The sequence below is a fragment of the Eptesicus fuscus genome, chromosome 7 (genome assembly GCF_027574615.1).
Source record: "Eptesicus fuscus isolate TK198812 chromosome 7, DD_ASM_mEF_20220401, whole genome shotgun sequence".
NCBI lineage: Eukaryota > Metazoa > Chordata > Mammalia > Chiroptera > Vespertilionidae > Eptesicus > Eptesicus fuscus.
Window position 1 is genome coordinate 41,454,456 of NC_072479.1, and position 27,893 is coordinate 41,482,348.

Sequence of the window (27,893 nt, forward strand, 5' to 3'; positions counted from 1 at the left end):
AGGGGCCAAGCGTTCAGAGAATGTTAAGCTTTTTAACAGGTCTCTGCTGTGTGTGATTAATCGTTAGCCATTTTCTTCGTAGTAAGTCCTATTCTACATAAATATATCCCTTATCACTGAACGCTCTGAAAGCAATGTTGGTTCCCAGGACATGGCCGATAAGATAACGCGCGTCAGAGAAGCCAGGTGACCTTCGTATCCCTCGAAGCCACGCTTCTTTGGAGCCTCCTCTCTCATGGTTTACAACTCTATTATAAAAAGAAAAATTACAAACCGGGTCCACTAGCCCTGGGAACTGTTTTCAGAAATCATTCGTTTTAAGGACGGGGGACTAAAATGTATGTCTGATTTGTATCAGGTCTCGTGACAGCAGAGACCATGAGAAACATACAAAATAATGTTTGTTTGTTTGTGCCTAGCAAGACGAAGAAAGGTAACAATACAGGAAGGTGAGATTCAGATAAACCTAAAAAGGGCAGGTATGTTGGACCGGATAGGCTTTTCCTGTTCCTAAAATGTCTCGTGTTCTGACACAGGAAAAGCATTCTTATTCACCGAGGCATTGGCAGGTCCTAGGCACAGGACCTGGAAGTGCCCAGGGTTTGGGTGGTGAGGAGGCAGGAAAGCAGTGGGCGGAGAGGAAGCGTCCATGGAGGGCCCATAACCAGGGCACATTTCCCAAAGGGTGGAAGAGTGTTTAGCCATTTATTCACCCGCGTCACCTTTATTTTGAGAACAAACTCTGGTAGCTTGTTCTGTTTAAATGTTTCCCATGCCGAAGTCTGGATACATTTAAAACTGGGGTGGACTTGGGCCACAGAGTCACCGTAGAATTCCTAAGAGAGCTCGTCGGGGTTGCTGCTCTGGCTGACCCTGTCAGTTCCCGAATCATCCAACCGCCTTCCCACAGATTTCATGGAGCAGCAAAGGGTGATTTGGATCCACTTGTTTTATTTTTTCACTGAAGTACCTTCTTTGGAGGGGCTGGGTCTGTGAAATAAGGATTAAATGCTACAAAAAGTTTGTAGTGTTTTGAATCCGAACCATTATGCAGAGCCACAATCCCAGGCTTCCCAATAGCCAGGGAGCAGAAAAGCCCAAGATGCTAAATAGTATTTTTAAGCCGTTAGGGAGACTTGGCAGCTGCCAGGGACCTATGAGAAATCTGGTAGTTAACCCAGAGTCTCCTGCAGCAAACTTAAAATACATTTAAAAGGCATTTAAAATCCTTCCCCTTCCCCGCCCCCTCATTTTAGTTTCCCTTTTGATTTGCACAATCATCTATTTGGACAGGAGCAGTCCTCTGTGTGCCTGCTCTTCTCTCCACCTGCGGCCCCATCGGCAGTGTGGGTGTGTGCCCAGGGCAGGCGGCTGCCAACTGTTATTACAATAGCAGTGAGTGCCCTGGAGTGGTGCTGGCCAGGATAGGTGAGCGTCTATTCCATGTGCAATGTTGACCGAATGACTGTAGTCAAAACTGTCCCCTTGGTTCTTTAGCATCATTCCTAACCTGCGGAGCGGAGAGCTTGAGGATGTGTGGCTGCAGCGTTTGTAAGAGCGTCTGTGGAGCATCTACAAGTAGGCGTAGAGATAGCAATGGGTAACTGTCTGCAATGCATTTCTTCCAGGAACATATGGCAAGTGTGTTCTGGATGATGTTGTTTGTGTAACACATGCATTTTACATAACTAAACCTCTCTTGAAGTGCTTTGAACAGAAAGCGTTGCTGTTCTGGAGTCCACCTCTGTCTATGTAAACCCTGTCCAGGGAAGAGCCAAATCGGAGCTTTAATCTGAACCGAATAGAAAAACTCATTGGGGCAATGATTAAGGGATGGGAGAAGTAAGATTATTTATTGGCATATTTAAATATTGGATGCCACCCCAAGGTCTAGTGGTAGTACCAATAAGAAAGATGTCCCAGAATAACCATCTCTCTATATGCAAAGGAAGGAGTTAGAAAAGACTTGCTGTATCTCTGTGAATCCCTAACGTTTGTTGGGAAGCTGCTATGTGCCAGGTGTTGAACAAGATGCATTACAACCATAACCTCATTTCCTCTTCATAACCACCTCAGGGAGTCACATTTTAACATCTCAACTTCAATGATGAAAAAATTGAGGCACAGATATTTAAGTGAATGTCAAAGAGCCAGCAGGCTGCAGAGATGGACTCAGGTCTGTGCCACCAAATCTCATACTCCTTCCAATTTCCTGCCTCTCCCGATGCCCAAGGCCACCCATTATCCTTCTGTTGTAGCCTTTTCTATATTCACAGTCCGACTTCAATCTTTTCAGTGGAGAAGTACAACCACTCTAAAATAAAGAAATTTGTTCAGCCTAACCCTCAAAACCCCATCCCACTCGGAGAAGAGCCGTTGGTGCCGCTTCCCACCCGTAGGTGGCACCTGCGCGCCACTAACCGATGAAGAAAACTCAGGGTCAGCAGAAGGTTGTTCGAAAGGACTCTGAAGCAGTTCAGTTTCCATGTTCTCAAAAATCCTGCTGGACGTATTTGTTGCCATTTTGAAATTTAAAGGCAAATCAAACAAACAGGGGAAAGGCCAGGTAAGGATCCTAAACCTGACAGGGAGTCGCAGAAGCCTCCCTTGAGTGGCACCTTCTCATCTACCGAGGGCAGTCCCCACAGGACGCTCGGATGTGCTCCCACACAAATGCACTCAGCAGTGCTTCCCAGAGAGGGTGTCCATGGCTCTTTGGAAGATTCTCATTTGATATAAGTCAGGACTTTTATTTCTTCTTTGGCAGCAATAATAAAGATTTATGTTTTAGCCCTAGCAGGTTTGGCTCAGTGGATAGAGCGTCGGCCTGCGGACTGAAGGGTCCCAGGTTCAATTCTGGTCAAGGGCACATGCCAGGGTTGCAGGCTTGATCCTCAGTAGGGGGCATGCAGGAGGCAGCCAATCAATGATTCTCTCTCATCATTAATGTCTCTCTCTCTCTCTTTCTCCCCCCCCCTTCCTCTCCGAAATCAATAAAAAATATTTAAAAATAAATAAATAAAGATTTATGTTTTATGGAACCAATTGAAATTGGGTTCGTAGGCCTTAGCAATTTTCATTATTTAAAAAAAAAAAAAGGATTTGTTGTCCTAACAAAACCATAATGAAATTTAATTAGGAAGTTTTATAACATTCATTAGGATTTTCATTTAAAAAAAAAAAAAAGGCATTCTGTGATCAAGCACAATTTCACTGCAGAAATGACCTGCAGGAAAAGATGGGGGTGGGGAGCCTGGCAACGTTTGCGTTCGTGAACTCTGGGTTCCCGTAATGCTCTAGGCCTTATCGAGGGCAGCCCAGGAGCGAATTGGCAGGACATTAGAAGGCGTGATTATAAGAGGGAAAGCTGCAATGGCCCTCATGTCAGCTGTTTTCCTCCACAGGATACTGGGTGATTCCTGTCCTAAGCAGATACTGATTACTTAAAGCTTAGCCCAAGAGTTCTTGTCAAAACGATTTCCGTAGTATATTTTGACTTGCTGAGGTCTGAAGAACTTTTGGAATTTGTTAGGTGTGGACCTGAACTCCAAGAACTGGTCAGAGTATGCGGTTAATGAACTCTGTACGCTTGAACAAATGTCTTGAGCACTTCATTTTTAGCTCATTCACAGTTCTCTGAATGTCCTTGTCTGACATGGAGAATTCTTAATGTTAATGGAAAATGTGTACTGATAATTCAGTCAAATGAAAGTATAACAAAGTTCCAAGGATTTAGCATAATGAAATCAAAGTAACAGATTTTCTAAAACTCATTTTATACTGAATCAGGTAATTTGAGAGAATTTCAAGTACTATGGCATGGATCCCTACCCATACCAGAAATCAGTAAGCCTTATTATAGGAAAATCAAGCTTTATACTATTAGGTTTTTGTGTGTGTGTGTGAGTGTTTTAATATGTTTTTATTGATTTTTAGAGAGAGAGGAAAGAAGAGGGAGAGAGAGAGGAACATTGATGTAAGAGAGAAACATTGATCAGTTGCCTCCCGCACATATCCCTTCAGGGGATGGGGATCTAGCATGCAACCTGAACATGTGCCCTGACAGAGAATTGAACCTGTGACTTTTCCGTGCACTGGATGACACTCAATCAATCAATTGAGCCACACTTGCCAAAGCATCAGGTTTTATATTATTGTTATCAGGTTTTGCATTATAATTGTTTGGTATATAGTGAAAGAGAATACTATCTTATTTTCTATTTGGAATCAATGAAAAATATAATAAACAGAAGAAATAATTCATTTTTAGTCAGCCTTAAAAATCTCTGGGTACTTAATTCTTCTTTTCCTTCCACATCTACAAATCTCTGCCATGGATAGAGGAGACACACAGATGCATAGAAGGAACTGAAATTAGGTCAATTATGTGCCCGACCTTGGTTGCAGGCTTTCTGTATATAATGCTTTTGTCCTGCATTCTGTATTGACTTTGTCAGGACACCCTAAATATCCTGTGTCCAGCTTTTTTCATTGAATTCTAAAACTTTGGCAGTTAGAGCTATTTTTCAAATCTAAGTGGGCATCCTGTGTTTTTATTTGCTAAATCTGGTGACCCCATGCCTGTAATCCCTTGTTAAAGTCTTTTAGTAGATAAGACTCACTATATATTTCTTAAGTCCACTCATCATCAGAAATAAGCACTTTTAGGATTAAGTGTCACTAGTGTAGCTTAGGACCAGTTAACCTGCTCAGGTGACAGAATCAGCTGGCATTTAAGACTCATTCCAGTCTCACATTCTTGGTTTATCTGAAAGGTGATAAATATGCATTTTTCACCTTTCAGATAAATATTTCATTATTCACAGAAACATGTTGTCCTGGAGATCTAAAGAAAATGTCATTATTGATTATCTCAGAGATTAAGAATTGTCTAGAGAAATATTAGGATGACTATGTTCAGGCCTTTGATGAAAATAAATAATTAATTCATATATAAAACAATACCAAAAGAGAATTCTACATAATAAAAGCCTAATATGCTAAGTGTCTGACTCTTTGTTCATTCAACCATTCGACCGTTCGACCCGTCGCTATGAGGTGCACTGACCACCAAGGGGCAGACGTTCCAACTGGTAGGTTAGCTTGCTGCTGGGGTCCCGTCATAGGGCTGAGCAAGATGGGCCAGACATGCCACGGAGCCCTCTTATGGTCCCTCCCTGGCCGGCTGGCCCCGATCATGAGATGGGCTAGACACGTCCTGGACGAATCTGTACACCAGGCCTCTAGTAGTTTATAAGAGAAACAGAATATTCTTATAGCTGCTGTTCAAAAGTGTGTTTTTACATATTCTCCACTGCCATCTGCCTTGGATAAGGGCTGTTGAATATATTAAGTTTAGAACATTTTAATTTTGTCTTTACAGTTATAGGTGTCATTTGGATGGCAAATCCCTCTAGTGAAAACTTAATGATTATCAGTTGCATATCTAGAAGGCAGATTGAAGTGGGTTCTGTGCTAAACAAAAAAGTGTTATTTTATGTCATCTTTCAAGAATAGTGATTGTAGTGGACATGGTAGAGATTTTGATGCAGTGGCTCAGGTGCTTACTATCACGTATATACAAAGTGGTTGAAAAAGCCACTAGGTACATTTGTAAGTGTAGATAGTTGAGGCACTGGTCTCAAAGTGGGTGTGCGCAGTGCAAAGAATGTGTAGAATGGTCCATGGGGGTGTAAAAAAATATTAGGAAAATCATATTTATTTTTATCTTGCCCTTTCCTATTTAAAATCTTGTAAATGTTTTATACTTTGCATATGTAAATACAGCAGTACATGCGTAAAATTTATAAATAAGCACATTTCAGTGGGGTGCACTTACTTTTCTTTTTTACTCATAAGGATAAACAAGAGAAAAAAAATTGAAAATTACTAATAAGTCTACCTGAAATGGGAGATAAATTTAGAGGGCAGATATAGTCGAATCAATCTGAGTGTTTCCTAGCAAACATGTATGTGGTGACGGGAGAAGACCGGACTTTGGATGGTGGGCACACAATGCAATATACAGATAATGTATCATAGCCCTGGCCGGTGTTTCACAGTGGTTAGAGCGTTGACCCGCACAACAAAGGGTTGCAAGTTCCATTCCCAGTCAAGGATACACACCTGGGTTGGGGCATGTACAGGATGAAACCAATCAATGTGTCTCTCACAACAATGTTTCTCTCTCTGAAGGCTGACAGGCTCAAGACCCAGGAAAAGCCAATGTTTCAGTTTGAGTCCGAAGGCAGGATACAAACGATGTCCCAGTTCAAACGCTGTCAGGAAGGAAGAATTCTCTCTTATTTGGGCGAGGGTGGACCTTTTTTGTTCTATTCAGGCCTTCAGCTAATTGGATGAGGCTCACCCGCATTATGGAGAGCAATCTGCTTTATTCAGTCTACTGATTTAAATGATAGTCTCACTCCCAAACACTCAGGATGTTTGATCAAATATCTCAGGACTCATGGCCTAGTCAAGGTGACACATAAAATTAACCATCACAGATACTATCAAGGAAGTGAAAAGATAATCTACAGTATTGGAAAAAATATTTGTGAATCATCCTATATAATAAAAGCATAATATGCAAATCGACCAAACAGCCAAACAGTGGAAAGACCATCTGGATGATCATCTGGGACCATGCTATGACACCCACTGGCACCAGGCCAGCCAAGGCGGGTGCAATGCAATTGGTCAGGGGCCTGGCCATCGCCCCATGATCGTCCCACAGAGGGAGGCCCAGGCCACCCACCGGCAGGCTGCAGGGGGTGGGCAGGGCCTCCCTCTGTGAGAGAAGCCTGGGTCCCTGGTGCCAGCAGCCGGGAGAAGGAAGGCCTACTCTTGCACGAATTTCGTGCATCAGGCCTCTAGTATATATGATAAGAGCCTGATATCCAGAATATATAAATAAGTTTCTAACTCAAAAATAAAACAACGAATAGCCTAATTTAAAAATGGGCAAAGGATTTGAATAAACTTTTCTCTGTAGAAGAAGTACAAATGGCCAGAAAACACAAGAGGAGATGCTCAGCATCATTAATCATTAAGGAACTGCAATTGAAACCACAACGACGTGCCACTTCACTCCAACTAGGATGGCTTTAATGAAGTTATGGACAGTAACAAGTATTGGCAAGAGAATAGAGAAATTGGAACCTTCATACATTGTTGGTGGGAATGTAAAATGGTGCAGCCCCTCTGGGAAAACATTTGGCAGTTTCTCATGAAATTAAACCTAAAGCTACCATATGATCAAGCAATGCCACTCTTAGGTATATAACCAAAAGAAATGGAACCATTTCTTAATGGTTCTTAGCAGGATTACTCATAATAACCAAAAGTAGAAACAATCCAAATCTCCATCAGCTAATAAATTAACAAACAAATGTAATATATCCATACAATAGAATATACTATGCCATTAAAAGGAATGAGATATTGATGGATATTATAATATAGATGAACCTTGAAAATATTATGCTAATAAAAGAAGTCAGACACTGGTGGCCATATGTTGTATGATTTCATTTACATGAAATGTCCAAAGTAGGCAAATTCATAGACACAGAAAGTAGATTAATAGAGGGAGGAATGGAGAGTAGGATGAGGAAAATGTTAGAAAATTGATTATTGTGATGATTATGCAACTCTGTGACTATGGTAAGACCACTGAATTGTACAATTTTAAAAGGTGAATTTTCTGGTATGTAAATTATCTCTCAATAATAAAGAGGAAAAGTGTATATATATAACTTTAACTTTAAATCAATATGTTGGCTGTTTCTAGAAAATTAGGTAGACAGTGCTTTTGACATTATTTTCATTTTATTTGATTTGGTTGAAACATGCAAATTTACAACATTTTTATTTACAGAAGAGTAAATGTATATATTTCTTACAGCAAGTATAAAAATGTCCTTTACATGACAGGAAATTTCAGTTCACTCTTAAAAATGTGTAAGGCATTTTACTTTCCAAAAATATTTATATTTTACCAATCCATCTGCTCCTTGGACATAAGTTAGATAATAAAACACAGTATCCAAAGTAAGAATTCTTTCCTTTGCCTGGTGTGCCTGCTATCTGCACTTGGGTGAATGGCTATTCCATTTTCAGGGCTACCTTCAACTATTTCATCTGACCGTGGATAAGAGAAGACCCAGACATAAAAATGAATTACTGTGAATGGCATCAACTCAGCATATTCCAGTTACTTGAGGGGAAAAGCTTATTTTAACTACTGGCAACAATATTCAGTCATTTATATTTAAACATCTACCTTTGCCCTAGGCATCACTGATAACGTGATTGTGTATTTACATTGGCAACAATGTGATTATAGAGATAAAGTCAAGTGCCACTCTCTTCATTTATCACTAATACAACTCTTCCAGGCAATGGAGGCCTTCCTTCCACCTGAGAAGCGATGGTACTTTAAATACAATCCATGGCCACAGAGTAACCCAGCAAAGTCATTGAGTCCTCACTGGCCAAAGGAAGCAACTCCCTACTCTGAAATTCCAAGGGGAAAGGCCAATGACTTTCGAGGGCAACAGTCATCCTGGTTCATTCCTAAAGCATTCCAACTGACCAGCGCTCACGACTGCATTGCTGGGTGGTGCACTTTTAAGTGAACACTGAACAAACACAGGAATGTATACTTAACTAAATTGCTGTTCTTAGATAAACATTGGTGGAAACTCTGGAGACAGTAGATTTTCATAATTTTGACCGAGAGTTCATTTTAGGTAAAGGTAGACTTGGATGTGCCCTGGTCAATCACTTAAGGTACCTGCTTCTTACATCAAATGACTGAGAAGTATTTCTAGAAGCATTCAGTTGGATATTAAATTTAATTACTTTTTTATTTTTATTTTTTAAATCTTTATTGTTGAAAGTATTACATATGTTCCCTTTTTTCCATATTGACCCCTTCTAGCCAGAACCTCACCCCCAACCCTAGGCCTTCACCACCCTATTGTCTGTGTCCATGGGTTATGCATATATGCATACAAGTTCTTTGGTTGATCTCTTCCCATCCACCCACCCCACCCTCACCTTCCCTTTGAGATTCTACGGTCTGTTCCATGCTTCTATGTCTCTGGAGCTATTTTGTTCATCAGTATATTTTGTTCATTATATTCCACCTATGAGTGAGATCATGTGATACTTTCTTTCTCTGACTGGCTTATTTCACTTAGCATAATACTCTCCAGGTCCCTCCATGCTGTCTCAAAGGGTAAGAGATCCTTCTTTTGTACCACTGCATGGCTATCCCATAACAGGCTACAAAATATTCGAATCATCTATATACATCTCTTTCCTCATCTATATCTATAAAAAGCCAGCGTCCGGCACGATTGGAATGACCGATCAACCAGTCGCCATGAGGTGCATTGACCACCTCTCAGTCCATCCCCCCGGCCCTCAGGCTCCAATTGATCAGGGGATGGCTAACGGGGGAACCAGGGTGAGTGGCTCGGCGGGGACTGGCGAGCAGGTAGAAGGGACCAAGAGGTCTCCTCTTGGTCCCTTCCACCGACCCTGAGGCTCCAATTGATCAATGGTGGCAGCAGGGCAGAACTGGGGACTGGCAAATGGGCAGAACATGGCCCTGATCACAGGCTAGGCCTAGGGACCCTAACCATGCATGATTTCGTGCACTGGGCCTCTAGTAGTATATAAAGCCCTCAACATCGGAGTTCATGTTTTTTTAACACTGGCATCCACAACACCCCTGTCCTGAGCCGAGCATGGTTTGTAGAAAATAGTGGACACTCAATGTTTGCTGTTGAACTAAGTTAATCACAGCTTTGTGGTTAAGAATAAAATCTCAGGATTCACACTGCCTGTATTCATACACTTTACTATATGACTTTTGATAAGTTACTTAACATCTTTAGTTTCCCCATATATAAAATCAGGAAATTCATAATACCACCTCAAAAATTGTTGTAAGAAGTAAATGAGATAATACAAATAAACCAATTTTGCAAGCTTAGCTTAATTTATATTAGCTGCCATCATCATCAATAACATTAACAGCACTTATTGCATACACTAATTACATGACCACTTGCATTACTACAACTGTATTAGCCACACAGCCACCTTGGGATTATGGACACTTATCCTGGGGCCAGCTAGTCATTGCTCTGGGAATTTAATGGAAAACTAAGCCAGGTCTCCTGCTTGACTCTGGTTAGAGGGAAGACAGAGTCAGCAAAAATAAATACTTTGTCTTTTCCTGAAACTTCCCCCACCCTTTTCCCAGAGAAGGCAGAAATGAGGGAATTTGCACTCTGATTGCAAACATATAATAAGCAGAGGTTCCAAATAAGCTCTGGGGAAAGAGAAGATGCCCTTATTAAATGTCTGGTGTGTGTGTGTGTGTGTGTGTGTGTGTGTGTGTGTGTTGATACTGATTTGTATAATATCTATCTGAAAGAGAATTAAAAACATACCTTGAAGATAAAAGCAATGCAGAGCATCACAACAACTCAGAGGTGTATTCAGAAAATGTGTTACCACCGTTACATTGACGAGGAAATATGCTGCCTATTGCTTGATACAGATATATGGAATCTTGAGCTGTGTGATAAAATGGTTTTGTAGTTTCATTCATGAAGCCCATAATGGCAATGGACTCTTACTAATATATATTGCTCTTCTTTTATATTATCTTATTCTCTAAAATGTCTGTTGTGTTATGCAAACACATATACTACATGTTGACTACAAAATTTTCCATTGATGTCCTACCAGCTAAAAATAATCAGAGCTGCCACTGTCCATGGGTCTATACATACACTGCAGTGAAACTTTATCGCTCTTGCCATCTAAAAACAGTCTCTGTGGGCCCTGGCCAGTGTAGCTCAGTTGGTTGAGCGTTATCCCATGCACCGGGAAATCACTGGTTCGATTCCCAGTCAGGGCACATGCCCAATTGCAGGCTCGATCCCCAGTAGGGGGCATACAGGAGGCATACAATTAATGTTTCTCTCTCTCTCTCTCTCTCTCTCTCTCTCTCTCTCTCTCTCCCCCCTTCCTCTCTCTCTAAAATCAATAAAAACATATTTAAAAAAAATCTCTCTCTGGGAAATGTTTTCAGTGCTCCAGCCCATTCTTCTTCTTTCTTTCATTCATTTGTTGTTTCTATCAACAAAACTTTTAATATGTAGACATTTTTACCATCAAAATGATACTATAAAATATAACAAAGGACATCATAGTTTTAAAAAATTAAAAGAAACCATACCCATTAGCATTTATTCCTCAGTTCCTTACTCCTCAACCTCTGACAACTACCCATCTACTTTCTATCTCTGTAGATTTGCCTATGCTGGACATTTTATATACATGGAATCATAAAATATGTGACCTTTTGTGTCTGCTTTATTTTACTTAACATAATGTCCTTAAAATTTGTTAATGTTGTAACATAATGTTGTATCAGTACCTCATTCCTTTTTGTGGCTGAATAATATTATATATTATGGATATATCACATTTTACATAGGAATTTGGTTGATGGACATTTCTATTGTTTTCACTTTGGGCTATCTATATATATAAAAGCCTAAGCTACTGGCCAACTGTTTGACCAGCCGACTGGTAGCTATGACATGCACTGACAACCAGGGGGCAGTTGCTCAACAGAGGAGCTGCCGAGCTGAGGTGACTTGGCAGCTACAGTTCTTGGATAACGCACCCAGAACCGGAGAGGAGGGAGCCCAATTCCAGGGTGCGTCACCTGAGAACCGCCCTCTCACAATCCAGGACACCTCGGGGGTTGTCAGAGAGCTAGTTTCAGCCCGATCCCCACAGGCCAGGCCAAAGGATCCGTGCACCAGGCCTCTAGTTATAAATAATTTGCTATAAACATTCAGGTCAAGTTTTTGTGTGGACAGGTGTTTGCACTTCTCTTGGATATATACCAAGGAGTGGAACTGCTGGTCATATGGTAACTATAGGTTTAACTTTGTGAGGAGCTGCCAAGCTGTGTTTCCAAAGTGGCTACACCATTTTACATTCCCACCAGCAATGTATGCAGGTTCCAATTGCTCCACATCCTCATCAACACTTGTCATTAGCTGTCTTTTTTATTATTGTCATCCTAAGAAGTGTGAAGTGGTATCTTCTTGTGGTTTTGATTTCATGATGCCTAATGTCATACCAATAAATTTAATAAACTAAGAAAAAAGACATTTATTGGTATGACATTGGTTAATAAAATTATATAGGTTTTAAGTGTACAATTCTATAACTCATCATCTGTATATTGCATTGTGAGATCACCACCCAAAGTCAAGTTTGCTTTCATCACCATATGTTTGACCCCCACCTTTACCCTCTTCTACCTCCCTCCGTTCCTCTTCCCCTTTTGTAACCACCATATTGCTCTATGTGTCAATGAGTTTTTGTTTGTTTGTTTGTTTGTCTTATTTGTTTGTTTGCTGCTTTCAGTTTTATATCCCACTTATAAATAAAATCATATGGTTCTAGACTTTTTCCATTTGACTTACTTTTCTTATGATATGTGTTCTCAAGATCCACCCATATTGTCGCAAATGTCAGTATGTCATCTTTTCTTATGGCTGAGTAATATTCCATTGTGTGTGTATACACACACACACACACACACACACTATATATATATATAACATTTTCTTTATCCAATCACTGAAGGACACTTCAGTATTAAACATCATTTTTTATTTACCTCCAGATTCTCAACTATATTCCATCGATCAATTATGTTTATTCTTATGCTAATGCCATACTGCTTTTGGTTAGTGTGGCTTTGTAGTAAGTTTTGAAATCAGGAATTGTGAAACTTCTACCTTTGTCCTTTTTTAAGATGATTTTGGCTATTCTGAATTCCTTACATTTCTATAGAATTTTAAGATCAGATTGTCAATTTCTGCAAAGAAAGCCAGTAGGAATTTTGATAGGGATTGTGTTGACTCTGCAGGTCAATTTCAGTATTGCCATCTTAACAATATTAAGTCTTCCAGTACATAAACATGATATATCCTTCCATTTATTTAGGTCCTCTTTAATCTTTTTCAACAATTATTTGTATTTCTCAGCGTACAACTTTGGCACTTTTTGCAAAGTTTATCCCTAAGTATTTTATTCCTTTTGATGATGTGGAAAATAGAATTGTTTTTCTTAACTTCATTTTCAGATTATTCATTGCTAATGTATAGAAATACAATTGATTTCTTATTTTGATTTTATATCATGAAACCTTGTGGAACTCAAATATTACTTTTAAAATTTTTTGCCGATTCCTTGGGATTTTCTATACTTGAGATTATGACATCTGCAAATAGAGATTTCTCTGTAAGTTGCAGAATTCAGTTTTAACAACTTGGCCTGCAAAAGCAGACATTGTAAAAAAAACAAACTGAAGAAGCTGAGAAGTTGTATGTTTTTTGATGATTCACATTTTAGCTGAGTTCTATGGGTTATTGTAATCACATGTCATTTATGGCCTTGAAAGTAAAGAAATGTACTTAATTTAGTTGTAATGTTCAGTGCTAAAATGTTTTGTTTTGTTTTGTAATTGGTTGCTCAAAGTGACAGGAAGTTATCACTGTATTGTGTTACTTAGAAAATGTTTTGTGTGTGTATATATCATCTAAAATTCAAAGAATGATTTCTCATTTCAGAAAGAATGGTTTATTTATTGAAATGCCATGATTTCTTCAATGCCATTTGTTTCTTAACTAATTATATGAACTGGGAAAAACTAAACTTTGCAACTAAAATAATAGCTACCATCATTTTGTTCTTTTGTTAAAAGGGATACAGCCTCCTCACCATGAGTGACAGTTAAAACAATACCAAATGCCAAAAAAGAGTCAAAATTAATCATACAATGGTTATAAGACAAAGCACTACTTTTTTTTTTTTCTTTTTTAGGACAAAATTACCAGGGCTCTTTAGGGTGTCAATGCTGACTTCACTGATATTTACATAAGACTCAAACTAAATATCAACTGTAACATTTTCTATACCTAGTTAAGCTTGGTTTCTCCATTCTAAATATTCAATCTCCTGTTTAACATGATCAGAAGGATTAGAAAAGCCATCACAGTACAGTAATTACACATAGCATTACCCTAACCAATTTATTTGCACCATTCATTCATACAGACAAAGAGTTGCTTTTCATGTGTTCAGGACTGGATACAAAGGGAAAGTTAAAGTAAAAGTCTTTGGATTCAAGGAGTTCACAATTTAGGGTAAGTCATTTCTAGTGAATTAGATATATTGGGATTCAAAAATGGCAGTGGAGTAAGTGAAAGCTACACTGACATGCTCCCAGAACCTAACTGGACATACAACTAAAATACAGAAAAACCACCCTGAAAAATCAGCTGAAGACACCATGAAACCTACCAATATTCACATCATCAGAGTAACAGAAGAAGAAGAAAGTGAGCAAGAGATAGAGAATGTGTTTGAAGAAATAATGGCAGAAAACCTCCTAACCTGGTGAAGGAAAACGTCACACAAATTCAGAGAGTCCTAAGCAAGAAGAACCCAAACAGGCCAAGAGTCGTCTTGATGCCTCTTCTGCACTCCATGTGTCCGTTAACTCCGCCAAACTCAGAGATTTTGAGTTAGTCTTGAAAACTCCTTGACCTACAAATAATTTTGGAAATACAAACATTTAGATACAAAGTTATTAATTTAAAGTCTTGTGTATAATGGTGAAAAATCGAAAACAATTTAGTGTCCAAAAATAAGGTATTGTTTTAAACTATGGTACATTCATACAATGAATTAGTATAGTGTTTGAAAATAGTGTTTACATAGATAAGTAGTGTTTGAAGACATGAAAAGTCATTCATGATGTATTTAGCTAAATAAAAACCAAGTCATGAAAGAATATGTGGAGTAAAAATCTAGATTTTTGTCATTTATATCATATATAATAAAGGGCTAATATGCAAATTGACCAAACTGTGGAATGACCGGTCGCTATGATGCGCACTGACCACCAGGGCGCAGACACTCAACACAGGACTGCCCCTTGGTGGTCAGTGCACTCCCACAGGGGGAGCGCCACTCAGCCAGAAGCCGGGCTCATGGCTGGCGAGTGCAGTGGCAGTGGCAGGAGCCTCTCCCACCTCCACAGCAGCGCTAAGGATAGCTGTCAGTTGGACATCCTCCAAGGGCTCCCAGACTGCAAGAGGGTGCAGGCCGGGCTGAATGAAGCGCCCCCCCCCCCTCCAGTGCATGAATTTTGCACACTGGGCCTCAAATATATATATACATATATATTTGAAGGACATACACACAAAATGTTATTAGCATTTATTCTAAGTGTTGATATAATAGGATTTTTTTTATCTGTATTTATAGTTTTTCTATAGTGAACATGTATTATTTTTGAACCTGAAAAAAAGTTTTTAATTTTCAGGACATGAAGTAAGGATATTAAGGGCTTGAGGTATGAAAAATGGTTACAACTTAGATGACTACTGACTGCATATGTAACACTGCTACTAATTCTTCACTAACCAGCTTTCCTAACCTTGCCTTCTTCAAATATTTATCAGTGTATATGCCATAATAGCTCCCACACAGCCAGCCATGTGTGCATAGAGTGAAGTAAGAATTGCCATGTGATCATTATTAGTTATTGTAATCATTCAGATATGTATGTTATATGTCAGATACTGGGCTGAAATGTTTACAACTTTTTGCTTCTTTAACTTTTATCATATAAATCAATCCTGTGAGCTTAATTATTATCCCCATTTGCAGAATAAGGAGTCTGAGGCTGAAAGAACTTAAATGAAACATTGATTTAAACTCAGATCCCAAAATAAATAAATAAACTCAGATTCCAAGGTCAAGGCTTAAAGAACAATGTAACAATTTCAATATATTTTTAAATAATTGTTTTTATTTTTATTTTTAAAAATAATAAAAATATGTAGCAAATTTGGTTGCTTTATGCATACATGAAAGGTCAGATATCATTATATTAACTCATAATGTGTTTATGTAATCACTCAAAAGGGAGAGCAACCGTCCACCTAATGATGTAGGTGCTTCCAAGCAGGGAAATCAATCACTTCCCCCACCAAAAAATGTTCTGTTCTAACATTTTCTTTCTGCTTTAGAGTGAAATTCATTAGTCATCTCCCTGGGCCTGTGCCTGGTACCCTTTGCACTTATTACATTTCTTCCCTACAGGATTTCCTTTGAGAAGTTTTACTATGGATGCTCACAATACCTAGTCATTCCTTTCAGCTTCTAGAAATTAGTAACCTGCAGTTATGTCACACTTAACTTTCCAAGAGCTTTGAATTTAAGTCACAATTTAACTCTCCTAGCACTCCATCTCATTTTTTTTTTTTACCCTCTCATCTGTCAAGTGATCCAGGAATGGGGTTAGTGCTCTATGTAATTTATTTGAAGATAAAGAGATGAAGAGAAACAGCAAACTGTTCATTAAATACCATCACCCTTGGAGTTTTAAAGTGATAGCATCTGGAGTTTCAAAGAACTCTGGAAGCCAGTCCATTTACCATGGTTTTCTCCTTTGTTATGCAAATGAATAAAAACTATAATTTTATTTGGAAGGAAACTAAATTTGTGGACAAACTGAATGAGCAAAATTAAGTAAGAAAAATCAAGTTGGGGAGATGAGGTTAAGCTCACCTTTATGATCAAGCCAAGGTTGTCGAATTTGTGACCATTATGATTGTAACACACCAGGAGGGAAGGTTGGACAAAGGTCTCAGACTCACAACATTTCAGATCTGGGGAGGATGTCCATATTAAACTTCCAACTTCTCACCGTGGAGGACTAGATGTGTATGTTAATAAAGACAGCTCTGAACAAGCTATTCTTTACAGAACAACAAAAAGAATTATGATTGGAAAAGCTCTCAAAGATCAAATCTGCTTACATTTTGCCCTAAATTCTTCTTATAATCTTTTGATGCATATTTTTCTGTTCTGGTTTCAAGTACTTCAAGATAAGCAGCTGCCACCATTTCCCACTGGAACTTAAATTCATAATGTAATAATTTCCAAAGTACATCTTCCTGGATGACAGGCAAAACGGTCCATTGTTTCACTTTATTTTCTGACTCCCATTTCCATTCCTTATTGGGTACTAAGTGCGGTGCCAGGGCTGAAGTCTTACTGTTGTTGATGGTCAAGATACTGCTGAAGGATCAGCCAGAGATGAGAATTAGAGCCACATGCTGGAAAGCCTATCCCTCCTGCTAAAATCCCGCTTCTAAAGTCCAGCACACAGTCCCAACTACCAGGAAAATAAATGCCTCGTTTTGAGTTATTCCAACACTCAAATGTAGTGTCTCGTTTGTTTGTTTGTTTGTTTTTTTTTAGCTGTTTTTTTCCTCCCACCTCCTGATCCTTAGGAGCATTGATGCAGGACTAAACAGTTTCAGCAGAGAGTTGTTTATATTCTCTTGCTGAAATTGATGTGTGGCCCTGGCCCATAATATTTATTTATACATGCATTCCTTTTCACTTAATTGTCATTACCATGCTGTTTATTGCATTCCTTTTACCTTTCCTTAAGAATATGCTTTTTCCTTCAATTGTTTGCATTGATATCTTTTGAATTTCCTCCCTCTTATTTATTTTTTGGCATAAATAATAATTGGTGCTACAGTGAGAACTTGATAAAGCTTTTTATTATGTTCCCTTTTGTCCAATAGCAACCTGAGGCATAAAAAAAAGTCTGAACAGTTTGTCCAGAGTCACACAACAGAACAGAAACAAAGTTTTAATAGGAGTTTGTGCTCTTAGTTCTCTATTTTTTTTAATTATTATTAAAGGTATCCTAATATTTCTGTTGATTTTTTTCTCTAAATCCTTTCCATGTTTTCCCCTGCATCTTAATTTGAATTTTCTCTTAAATTATTATATTTGTATTATTTTTAAAATGTCTTTTTGATTCTGTCCTCACTTCTTATCATTTTGGTTTATGAGTACTGTAGAACAAATTCACATTCTCTTACTTCAGTAAAGAGTAATTTTCTTCTCCAGATCATTAGTCAGTATTGCTAGTTAAAAACTTAATATCTGAAAATATGTAAAGATCTTCTCTAGATTGTTCAGTAAATGTATTAAAATTTTTTATCATTTATTTGGGGGAAAATCCAGGTGATTCTCACCTTTGCCATATCCCAAAATAAATTACAAATAGATTGAAAGATTAACTTTTTAAAAATCTTAACTTCCAGGAAAAGTTGAATGATGTAAGAAACCACATAAGAAAAGATTAAGATGTTCAACTGAATAGAAATATAACTGCTTAAAAATTCTCCATATTTTAAGGAAACAATAAACTGTACGTTTATAACAGATATGTTTGAAAAATAACTACTAACTTATCTATCATAGTAATCAATAATAAATACATTAATGTCATAATGTAAACATTAAAAAAGAGCATGAACAGACAATTCTCAAAGATAAGGATCAATAAATGAAGGAAGTTACATGAAAATGTATTTCTCTCTAACCAAAGAAAGAAAAAGTAAAACAATAAACCACTACCATTACTGCCTATAAAATAGCAAAATTTAAAAATCAGTTTAAATGCTAGTGAAGTTTATGTGACTGAGTGATTTTAACTCCTTTTTTAAAACTTGTGAATTATGCAAATTTGCTACATAAACATGTTTTTGTAACAAAAAATAACATTGTAAAATCTATATGGACGTGTATTTAATCCTTTCAAGCACAAGACATGACTAAGTTTTCAAACTTTAAGTTGATTTTACTGACACAATTTCCTAATTCCACCACATTTCAATAAAACTAAATATTATTTGCTCTTTAAATATAATAATTAACAAAAGCAGAGTTTCTCCAAGGTAATGGCATCCTATGGTAATATTTCACAGCCAGGATAGGAAAGGACTTACCAGGCCAAGGGCTGCTTTGTGGAAATGTCCTCTGTAAGGGCAACAGCCTGTGCAAGCTTAACTTTTTAACTGAACTTTGCGATATCGTCTGAGGTGTTAGGGTGAAGTGCTCTGGAATTGTTTAGGGTTTGGAAGAAATGGACTTGCCATAATAAAGGGAAAATTTAAGATAAATAGATAATCAAGAAGGACGTATATTATTTTATTTTATTTTTTTAGTGACAGGTTTAGATTCTATCCATTGATTTTTAAATGTTAAAGTTAATCTCAGAGTAAACAATTTTCAAGTTTTTGTGAGGAGTTCTTAAAATAGATCCCTTAGAGAAGCAGAAGGTGGGAGTTAGGTAGGACTTTATTCATTACTAGTGACCCGGTGCACAAAATTCATGCACATTAAAAGGGGATTAATTAGAGGAAATAATTTAATATTGCTATTTGCCCTTTCTCTATAATAGAAGTGTCAGAGATGAAAGAAAATTAGTAAAATGTATATGAAAACCTTCCTCCTGTCAGAGTCTGGGGCACACCACGGGACCCAGAGTCAAGTCCCCGCCCACCCACCTGCATCTCTATATCGAGTGAGACCCAGACCTGGCCAGCCCCCCCTCCATTGGGCTAGATCAGATCCAGCCAGTCCCACCCTTGTCAAGCCTTGCTGGGCAGGGGGCATAGCCTCAGGTCCCCTGGCCTGGCTCCAGGATGGGGGGCATGGCCTGAGGTCCCCTTGCCCAGACTGGGGCAGGGGGCATGCCTTGAGGTCCTCTGTCAAGCCCCACTGGGTAGGGGGCATGGCCTGAGGTCCCCTGTCAAGCTCCGCCAGGCAGGGGGCGCAGCCTCAGGTCCCCCGTCAAGCCCCACTGGGTGAGGGGCATGGCCTGAGGTCCCCTGTTAAGCCCAGCCAGGCAGAGGGGCTCAGCCTCAGGTCCCCTGGCCCAGTGCCAGGGTCGGGGTTGCAACCTGAAGTCCCCTGTCAAACCCCACCTGGTGGGGGGTGCAGCCTGAGGTCCCCCAGCCTGGCACTGGGGCAGGGGGAGCAGCCTGAGGTTCCCTAGCCCAGCACCAGGACGGGGAGAGCACCTTGAGGTCCCCCGTCAAGCCCCACCAGGGAGGGGGCATGGCCTCAGGTCCCCTGGCCTGGCACTGGGGCAGGGGGTGTGGCCTGAGGTCCCCCAGCTTGACGCCAGGGCAGGAGGCTCGGCCTGAGGTCCGCTGTCAAGCCCCATGCGGACGGGGGAGGGCGTAGCTTCAGGTCCCTACTGATTGCTTGTTAAGGCTCCTTATGGGAACTTGCCCTCAGCTGTGGGTGCAGCCATCTTTGTGATGGAGTGATGGTCAATTAGCATATTCCCTCTTTATTAGACAGGATTGCTTAAATTTAATGATAGGCATAGCTTTTATAAGCCATTTACTTACACTATCTGGTTACCCCTTGTAATAATCTTCTGAAGTACGTACACTTAATTACGTGTTTTATGAAAGAGAGGAGCCTGACCTGATTGGCTCAGTTGGCTGAGCATAGTCCTGTGCACTGAAAGGTTGCCAGTTCAATTCCCAGTCAGGCACATACCTGGGTTACAGGTTCAATCCCGGGTCAGGATGCATAAGGAGGGCAACCAACCTCTCTCTCTCTCTCTCTTTCTCTCTCTCTCTCTCTCTCTCTCTCTCCATGTCCTTGGGTGAGGATAAAAATAAAAGAGGAGGAAATTGAGATGCAACGAGGCTACATAGCCTGACCAAAGGTACACCACAGCACCATGGGAGAGACAGGGTTTGGGCCCAGATGAATATGACTGCAAACATTGAGTTCTTACCCCTGAATACTGTATTGCCTCCACATTGTACCACAGTCAATCTTGACCTTCCTTCCAACAACAGTCTTCAACTCTACGGAGGAAACTGTATAGTCTAACATGACCTGCCCGCCATACCCTTGCTTTTGGGTGACAGAGCAGACAGAGCTGGGGTTTTAAATTCTAAGTTGGGTTGAACTTATTGTGTTCCTAAATTAGTCCTTTCTTCACCTGTGAAATGGGTGCAAGTAATCCCTCAGAGAGCTACTGGGAAGATTCAGATACATACGCAAAAGTGCTTAGAGCAGGTGCTTGGCAAATAATGGGTGTTTAATAAATATTCGTTTCCTTCCTTCTCTTGACCGAGAAAAGTCATTCTTCCTTTAGTAAGTTATTTGCATGGAAATGCTTTCATGGTTCTCAGTTTATCACAGAAGTCTTAGAAAATTTACTCACTAGGTCTGTCTTTTTTCCCTGCATGAGATTATTTTATTAAAAAAAACTCAAAGGAGGCACAGTGTGCAATACTGTTTGTCCACCCAGAGGCGTGGCCCATTCTCCCACGTGGTCACATGACCCCTGACACATGGGTTTGCTCAGATGCTGGCTGTGGCTCCATCAGAAAAGGCAAGGCTCAGGCCAGGAGCTGGAGAGGGAATCTGGGACCTCAAAGGCTTCTCATCCCAGGTTTGGGCTGATTTGCTGTGGGAAGCCAAAACAGAAGTTGGTATTCGCTGATGTTCTGAATGCTCTCCTTTCTGGGTTTGAGCAGACTTTTTCTGGTCTCACAGTTTCCATGATTCTCGCCTCTCTCATCTCTCCTACATAACTGTGTCCTCCAATTCCAAAAACTGCTTATATGCTATTTCTTAAAGATCGCTTATCATTTCCTGTTCCCACACTTTTTCTCCTGTCAGACTTCTCTATCTGAAATAACCCTCGACCCCAAATGTACCCATTGAACTTTTACTTTCAAGGCCCAATTCTAATGCTCTTCCTTCATGCATGTGCTCTGAGCACTCTGAATGGATAGACCTTACTTACCTTCTGCTAAACCACTGGGGCACTGGGTGTCATTCAGGTGACAGATTGCAGGTACTTTTGTCTTTTTGAACTGAAAATTGAGTGAGTAGAATAATGGTTTAAAGTGGTGTATGCTTAACAATCCCTTACTAAAGTACCTGTGAAACCAGCAGAAGCCGAATTTTCACAAGTACACTGAAAACTATTATCAGAATCAAGAAGGAATTTCTGCCAATTTAAAGGCCAGAAGAACTGGATTGAGAAAATTTAAAAACTGCTTTCCCACTAAAAATAGATTAAAATTCTCAACCTGAAGGTAGAACCATTCTTTGTTCCTCTCCATCTGTTGACCTTTTACCCAGATATACAGGAGCCATGTCACTCACCACCAACACACACACACACACACACACACACACACACACACACACACACAAAACAAGTGAAGGGGCAAACATCCCTCTAACAGGTAGGTGATGTTTTTGGGGTATCCAGAATGTTGTCTCATAATCCCAGTGCAATGATCCAAAGGATTTAAAAATAATAATAGTTGCTGTACTCAACTATGGTATCATAAGAGAAAAAGATATTTGGATATATACCAGTAAAGGTGCTTACCGAATTGTGTGTATGTCCAAAAAGACAATTTTATGCTACCAAAATAATTTATGTGGTGTTTAATCCTAATAACATTCTTCTCCAATGCAGAAGAGGGTCCAACGTATCTCTTACATTGGACATGAGCAGCTTAGGGAATGTGGAACCCTTTGTGGCTGTACCGACCCCACGGGAGAAGGTAGCAATGGAGTATCTACAGTCAGCCAGCCGAATTCTCACAAGATCACAGCTGAGGGACGTCGTGGCAAGTTCACATTTACTCCAAAGTGAATTCATGGTGAGCCTGTTATTATTTGCCCTTCGTTAGGTATTCTGATAAATGAGCCACTAGAGGCACATACTAAGATGGCACGACCCTGCACTGAACAATAAAAATGGTTACAGTTAAAAGGTTAAGTGCAAGGTTTTAGATCTACCCTGTAGCTCATCAACTATTGATGTGTTCAAACTAGAATGTGATAACTCCGTTGAGGCAGACTATGGAGGAGACGGCCAGACAAAGGAGTGGCAAGAGGAGCGGGCAGAGAAGAGCATTCCAGAAAGAGGGAACAGCCTTGCTGTCCTTGGTGGGGGAAGTCAGAGATGATACCCTGGTTTTGTTACTTGAGCAACCAGGTGCTCTTTAATGAACTATGGAACACATGAGAAGATTAAATGTGGTATAAAAACGATTGTGAGTTTCAGCTAAAAATTATGGTGACTTAGTGTTGCCATGATAACTTAATTCATGAAAACACATTTCTACTCAGAGAACATGTAGACAGATTAGGTCTTCTTTGGCCTAATTGTTACCCAAGGGGAATGTCCATGCTATACTAGTAGATCACTTTGCATCTTACGTCAGTTGTACATCTTAAACTATAACTATTGAGAATAATAAATTGATCATTCTCAGGTCATTCCAGATATTTCAACTACCCTAATGGTGAAAGATCCAGCAATGGGTTAGATCTACTATGAGCCTCATCAATGATTATTAAGGGTTTAAAGTAAAACACAAATATGCAGTTTTTTTTAAAGTAGACTTTGTAGTGTAGACTTAGTGAAATAAAGCAACCAGTCAGCCAAAACCGGTTTGGCTCAGTGGATAGAGCTTCGGCCTACGGACTGAAGGGTCCCAGGTTCGATTCCGGTCAAGGGCATCTACCTTGGTTGCGGGCACATCCCCAGTAGGGGGTATACAAGAGGCAGCTGATTGATGTTTCTCTCTCATCGATGTTTCTAACTCTCTATCCCTCTCCCTTCCTCTCTGTAAAAAAATCAATAAAATATATTTAAAAAAAAAAAAGCAACCAGTCAATGATTGCACAACTAGCCAAAGGTACTCCCATTATTCTTTTCTAGAATCACAGAGAGTCTTTGTTCTCTAAGATGAGCCCGTAACATAGCCTGCTTTCCTTAAAGGAAAGATGGGGCAACAGGGAAGACTGGGAAGAGAGATAATGCTGGAAGATGACAAATCAGTGTGAGTCAGAAAGCAGGAAGGAGCACAGGGGGAATAAAGATATCACCAACTCCGTGGCTTTGCCAAAACAGACTGACCTCTTTGAAATTGCCAAACATGAATATGTGGTTTCCACTGACTGTTCAACAATTTCGCTTATTTTGGTAACTTGGGCTGAGAATTTTAACCTTTAGTTAGAGTAGAGAGTAGGGATTAATATTATAACTATCTAGAATAATGCAAGTTTATGAAATATTTTCAAAATATGTTACTCCTCTTTGTAGAGCAATTTCAAATTCATAGTATAGTCAGGCTTTTCTCAAAATTTTAGCTCAACTGAAAAATAGGACAATTTGAACTCAATTATAGATAATTTATTTTATTTCAATGACTACTAGGCTTTTGAGTATAGTTTTCAGGAGAGAAAGTTTAAATAACAAAAAATATTGCTTTATATAATACTAGAGGCCCGGTGCACGAAATTCGTGCACAGAGGGGGGTTGTCCCTCAGCCCAGTCTATACCCTTTCCAATATGGGACCCCTCAAGGGATGTCCGACTGCCCGTTTAGGCCTGATCCCGGAAACGGGCAGTCGGACATCCCACTCACAATCCAGGACTGCTGGTTCCCAACTGCTTGCCTGCCTGCCTTCCTGATTGCCCCTAACCGCTTCTGCCTGCCAGCCTGATCACCCCCTAACCACTCTGCTGCCAGCTTCCCTCTTCTGCCAGTCTGGTCACCCCTAACTGCCCTCTCCTGCAGGGTTGATCACCTCCAACTGCCCTCCCTTGCAGGCCTGGTCCCCTCTCAACTGCCCTCCCTTGCAGGCTGGGTGCCTCCCAACTGCCCTCTCCTGCTGGCCATCTTGTGGTGGCCATCCTGTGTCCACATGGGGGCAGGATCTTTGACCACATGGGGGCAGCTATATTGTGTGTTGCAGTGATGATCAATCTGCATAGTACTCTTTTATTAGATAGGATAGAAATAACAGTTTATTTTATTTCACATTAACTTTATCTTAGCAATCCTTTGTGGAATTTTAAGTTAGAGAACATAGTATTTTTTGTTACCAAATGCTTGCATATTTGTTTTCACCCTTTTGAAAACAGGCTTATTGGTGTTTTTGCCAATTAGCTACAGATGCTCACCTTTTGGGTCTAATTCATTTCCACAGAGCCACTTCTGTTCTCATTATTCTGACTCCAATTATCTAAGACATATGAAATATATTCTTACTGAATAAGAATATTCTTAAGTGGGAGAAAACAGTGCCTGGATGTCCTTCACTAAAAATACTGCATTTGAAGCCACGATAGGAACAGTACAATTACAGACAATTCTTTAATACAAAAAAAAAAAAAAGCATCATACCATCATCACTTGAATTAACACAAAAGCCCTTTATATTTGCCATTCAGGGAGGGAGGTTTTAATAGTCTTAAGAGTGACAATTAATGTCAAAAGAGAATTCATCAGAGAGAAATGTTGGGTCCTGAAAAGAAAGATTTGAAGAAATTTGAATACATTGCTAAAATATCAGTTTTCAGCTTCCTGTTTATATATTTTCAGCAACTATACAGAACAGGATTCTTAAAATCTAACCAAATTTTTATGTTTTTCAAGTAACTACATATAAAATAGAGCTTTCTAACGCAGAGAACTGTTTCTTTGAGTCAGCTTGTTCGGGTGCAGCTGATATGTTTATGGAAGGAAGGGTGTTGGTCCGCCAGAGGTGGTAGGCTGTTGTTTATAAATGACTTTGAAGTCCAGGAGAGCTCTGGATCAGATGCCCCCCTGTGAAGATTTTCTTTGTGGAAGCATTAGATGTACTAATTTGATATCATTCATTTTTGCAGGAAATACCAATGAACTTTGTGGATCCCAAAGAAATTGACATTCCACGTCATGGAACTAAAAATCGTTATAAGACCATTTTGCCAAGTAAGTTCCTTGAATTAAATACTTTGCATATACCCCTACCATACCATTTCCCATTGTCACAACTTCCACATACACACCAAATTTGGAATTGCAAACGCTCTCAAGTCTAATAACCTTTAAAATGGTCTAAGGTTAATAACTTTATCTTGTATTACTCTTATAGTGGGCAGTTCACAGTTCTGGTACATACATGGTTCTAAAATTGTATTGTGCCACACATTATAGTCGATTGTCATTGATGGTGTCTATCAATTCAATGGGGGAACACATATAGTCTTTTTAACAAATGGTGTTGAGAAAACAGGATACTCACATGCAAAAAAATAAATAAAATTGGACCCTGTCTCACCATATACAAATTAACTCAAAATGGATCAGAGACCTGGAATAGTGCACCTGAAACCTGTATAATTTTATTAACAAGGTTAGCCAGTGTCACCCCAATAAATTCAATAATAATGAAAAAAAAAGACAATGTAAAATCGATTGGTGTGATGGTTTCAAACTCTCTGAATAAAAATAAATAAACTCTGTGAAGGCACAATTTAAACAGGTGAATTGTAGGGTATGTGAATTATATCCCAATAAAACTATGCCAAAAAACTTCATTTTGCATAACAATTACCTAGAGTCCTAATTAAAAAATCTAGAGTCCTGTGCCCCACTCTGGGGACTCTGTGTAAGTCGGTCTGCTGTTGGGCCCAGGAATCTGTACTTCTCATAAACACTCAGGTGATTCTCATTCAGATGATACCAGCACCACACTTTGAGTAATATTGCTATAGACTCTATTAAAGCTAAATTTGGCTCCATGAAATTTATAGATGTCCAGATATAAGCTGGAAGCCTGGAGCTAGCAAGGAATAAGGGACAGTTTGTAAGATAAAGGAGATCATGGACTAGAGAGGAGAGACATGTAAATGAGTAATTACATTCAATGTGATAAGAGCCAGGATAGAGACCTAGCTCAAGTGATGTAGGGCTCTAGAGATGACTGAGTAATTAATTCTGATTAGAGTGGCAAAAATGCTTTGGAGAGGAAGTAGCATTTTGAATCACTAAAGAAACAGATATGGTTGGGGTTTTGGTAAAATCCATAAACATCTCATGACAATAGCTCTGGAAAGATAGAACCACAAAGATTTTTTTAAATATATTTTTATTGGTTTAAGAGAGGAATGGGGGAGGAGAGAGAGAGGGAGAGATAGAAACATCAGTGATGAAAGAGAATCATTTACTGGCTGCCTCCTGCACACTCCCCACTGGGTATCAAGCCTGTAACCCCGGCATGTGCCCTGACCAGGAATCGAACCACGACCTCCTGGTTCATAGGTTAATGCTCAACCACTGAGCCATGCTGGCTGGCAAGATTTTTCTAAGGTATTGACATTGAAATAGTGGAGTCTTCATAATTTAGTCCATTAATTCACTCATAAGACAACAAATTTTCTATATCTATAGTAATAGCAAGAAATATAGTGTCTTTGGGATTCCCCTGCTGGTAGACTTGGAAAAGCATTCTTAAAGTCACTCTACTAGAGCATATTTTTAATTGTTCCATATAGTTGAATCTGTTTACTAAGGTATAGTCACTGTGAAAGATGTTTTATAACTGTAACTAGCTGAATGGGATAAAACCAATATGTGTTAAGATTGCTGTCTCTCTCTCTCTCTGTTAAGACTTTTTTATTTAAAATTTACCAAACTAGGTAACTAGGGAACATGCATTAATTGCAGTTATTATATTTACCCATCTAGTCTCAGAAGGATTTGGAAATTATTAGGGTTACTTCTAAGTTCAGCCTTCTCCATTTCCTGCCCATATGATATCAGGCAACTGCTTCATAGACCTGTGTCAGCTTTTCCATGCCCAGAACTGGGTGGATCGCTTGAGCCAGGGCACCTGTGCTGACAACTGACGTTGCAAATGATGGATTTTCTGTTGAAAATGTTTCTAGCCTGAATACCACCCCACCCTCTGTTGCACAAAATACAATTTAGTCCATATGGCTGGACAAGCCACACCAGAACTAGACTAGAACAAATATGCAAAGTTGTTCTTTATGGCTTATTTTAGACTGCAATATGAGATAAGTTTAAAATATTACATAAAAAGTAATTAGCAAATGATTATATTTT

General features: G+C 39.4%; 1 protein-coding gene across 1 annotated transcript in view; it reads left to right on the forward strand.

Annotated features, from left to right (window-relative positions):
- Positions 1-27,893, forward strand: part of PTPRR (protein tyrosine phosphatase receptor type R) — a 226,823-nt gene that overhangs the window by 152,837 nt on the left and 46,093 nt on the right. The window contains exons 8-9 of the mRNA XM_054718843.1: positions 22,460-22,646; positions 25,670-25,754. Coding sequence (XP_054574818.1) covers positions 22,460-22,646; positions 25,670-25,754 — 272 coding nt within the window. The remainder of the gene's footprint in view (positions 1-22,459; positions 22,647-25,669; positions 25,755-27,893) is intronic.